Below are 3027 nucleotides of genomic sequence, written 5' to 3' on the forward strand. Positions count from 1 at the left end.
GCACTTCTAATGAAGTCTGCCTGTGTACATAGCAAAACACAAACAATTTTTCACAGGTGATGAATCAGAAGGGAGCACTTTAATTGTTTTATCTGCCCTTTGGGATGGTGCAAGCTGCTAACTCTTGAATTGGAGCCTGGTGAATGTCACTGTTATCTTCCTGAAAAGCGGACAGCTTTGATTCTGGGATTTTCAGTAGTCAGGGATCCACCACACTTTTGGGTCACCACTCCCAAACCCCTTAATTGCCATCATTAGTAAAGAGTGGACATGAGTTCTTGAATAAATTTGTACTATGTGGGATTGTAGCGTTTGGGTCATGTTGTTTTAATCTACTTGGCTAAAGAGGAAAGCATGTGGCCATGGGAGGAAGTTATAGACCATGACTGAGAAAATATTGCCTTGGAGTGAAGGACACTGGGGGAATGTTAAGGTGTCTACAGCTCTTCTAAAAACCTTCACCATTTTATTAGCATTCTTCTTGGTTTGCAGGTGGCAGGACCAGCCCAATATACTGGGGTTAGCTGGTGTGTGAAATTCAGGTCCAGGAGAACCTCCCACCTGCCTTTTGATATTCCCTGGTTATATGGCCAGGGATGGCAGAAGTCCTTTGGTAACAGCATCAGGACCATTCCATTCAGTGATGACCAGTGATAGGACAAGGGGTAATGGGTGCAAACTGGAGCATAGGAGGTTCAAGGTGAATATCTGAAAAAAAAATTTTTACTATAAGAGTGACAGAGCACTGGAACAGGCTGCCCAGGGAGGTTGTGGAGTCTCCTTCACTGGAGACATTCAAAACCCACCTGGATGCATTCCTATGTGATGTACTCTAGGTGACCCTGCTCTGGCAGGGGGGGTTGGACTAGATGGATTCTATGATTCTATGACACAAGCTCTGGAGTGGTTCAAGAGCAAAAGAGGTCCCAGCAGGCTAATGTCCCACCACAGGCAATGTGTAAACTCTGTCCCTGGCTGTGGGAAGAGGCAAGGCTAGCTACAAGCTGTGTCCAGACAGTTTCTCCAGGAGCACTGGCCCTCCTGCGATGTTGTCACCACCTCCTGTGAGCTGCTCCTGCTGCTCCCCTCAACCCACCCTCTGTAGCTCCAGTGCGGAAGAGGGTTGGCCAGTGCTGAACTGAAGGCAACCTCTTAATCAAACTAAGAGGTGGGAATTACAGTGTTTGTAAAATATGGGAGGGTTTGATCGCATTAAATGAAGGATCAGATTTATTAAATTAAGTGGAAAGCAATGTACATGGATAATTTCAAGGGTTGAGACTGAATACAGTTTTTAAATAGGAAGCGATCAGCAGCTACACACAACACAGAGCAGCTCTCAAACATTTTTAATGACAGTATTTGTACACACTTTAGTTTAATTAACACGTGGCATAAGAGGGGTTTGGTAACTAGGATATAGTCTCACACCAGTCAGCTCAATTATAACACGTGAAATTTCAAGCATTGATGCACCAAGAAGAACGTCACCCATCCCTGCCCAGCAAGGTCTGGCAATTTGAATTTCCATCACACCTTGTTTCTCTTGGATGTGACAGTAATTCCTTCTCTCCAGATGGGAAAGTCTCCCTGGAAGTGGATGATCTCTCTTTGGATTTATTTCTTGTTTTCTGCCATCAAAATTAAGGGGACTGTAAATTGTCACTGCCCAGTGATCCACATTACATTCCTGACAGCTATGTTTATTAGTAAATATGTAGTAATTGCTTCTAGAATTAGAGCTGCTCTTCTGTGTCTGTACATGTAGAAGAGATTTCCCATGATGAGCAATCCCTTTGTTAGCACAGCACTCATTAGACACCAGGGAACTGTTGCAGCCTCAGTTGAGTTTTACGCCTGTGCAGGAGCCGTGTTGGTGCGGGGCACCAGCTTCAGAACAATTGGTTTTTCTGGTTTTAAGAATCCAGTTGAACTCAGTTTGAGAGGGATCTGCAACAATAAGAGGAAAACCACACTTGGAGATAGACAAATAAAAGAAGTAGAGATTAAAGGAAAGAAACTCTGCCGTGGTTTGGACATAACTTGAGCAGCAGTGCCCGAAAGGGCTTCTGCCCTGAAAGTGCAAAGCTCTTGGTGTCTGCACCTGTGGTGAGAAACTAGACACTGAGCTCTTCATGTGTGAGTTTCAAAGTGTAATGTGCTCCTCACCGGAGTGTCTTTGCAGGTCTGGAAGGTGAAGTGTTGAAGTAGGATGGTGATGGCAACTTTCAGGGTCAGGAGAGCAAACCGCATCCCAATGCAGTTCCTGGGACCAGCTCCAAAGGGCAGGTACGTATACGGGTCTATGGACTCTTTGTTTTCCTTACTGAACCTGGATAATGGCATGGTTGGAGAAAATAAATCAAGGCAGCAAAAAATCCAAAAAGCTACAGATCTGTGTTACTTATCCAGAGGTCTGTTGCTGGTGCCCTACAGAGACTTGTTTGATTTTTCACTAAGATATCTCTGAGTAGCCCAGTGATCAAGGGCTGTCAGAGCCCTCATCCCAGATGGGATGTTGAGTTTAATTCTGTCCATCCGGACTAGCAGAAGTTGAGAGGAATGTGAAAATCTAAATGCTCTCTCAAAATTCCAGATATTTCCTTATCTGTTGTGTTTAGAGAGACCAGGAGTCATCTTTGTCAGGAGCAGACTATGGCTTCAGTCCTGCGGGGAATGAGAGGCAGACAGGAAGTATAAAAATACTCAACTGGGGAAAAGTTACCACTTCCTTGAAAACAAAGAGAGAAGACAACTCTTGAAGGATCAATTCTGGTATATTTTTGTAGCCTGGGTGAAGGAAACGGGTTCAGCACTGAAGACTGTGTAGAAAGATGGCCAAAGTTCCCAAACCTCACCAACTCCCTACCGTGGCAGGCAGCCTAAAAGCTGTACAAGGTATTGTGGGGTATCAGGGTTAGCCTCCCACCAGGGTTATGTTGTTTGAAACCCTGCTTGAAGGGAAAAACTCATTTTCCTCTCTAAAATGACATTTCCTGCAATTTCTCATTGGTATTGTTTGTCAAA

At 44.5% G+C, this 3027-nt stretch overlaps 1 protein-coding gene across 1 annotated transcript in view; it reads right to left on the minus strand.

Annotated features, from left to right (window-relative positions):
• Window positions 1–1851: 1851 nt before the first annotated feature.
• LOC104385249 (cytochrome P450 3A9-like) overlaps window positions 1852–3027 on the minus strand; it is a 10909-nt gene continuing 9733 nt past the window's right edge. Inside the window, exons 12-13 of the mRNA XM_009993683.1 lie at window positions 2170–2332; window positions 1852–1950 (exon numbers count right to left, since the gene is read on the minus strand). Coding sequence (XP_009991985.1) covers window positions 1852–1950; window positions 2170–2332 — 262 coding nt within the window. The remainder of the gene's footprint in view (window positions 1951–2169; window positions 2333–3027) is intronic.

Source organism: Chaetura pelagica, unplaced genomic scaffold, assembly GCF_000747805.2.
Source record: "Chaetura pelagica isolate M959 unplaced genomic scaffold, ChaPel_1.0 scaffold213, whole genome shotgun sequence".
Lineage (NCBI taxonomy): Eukaryota > Metazoa > Chordata > Aves > Apodiformes > Apodidae > Chaetura > Chaetura pelagica.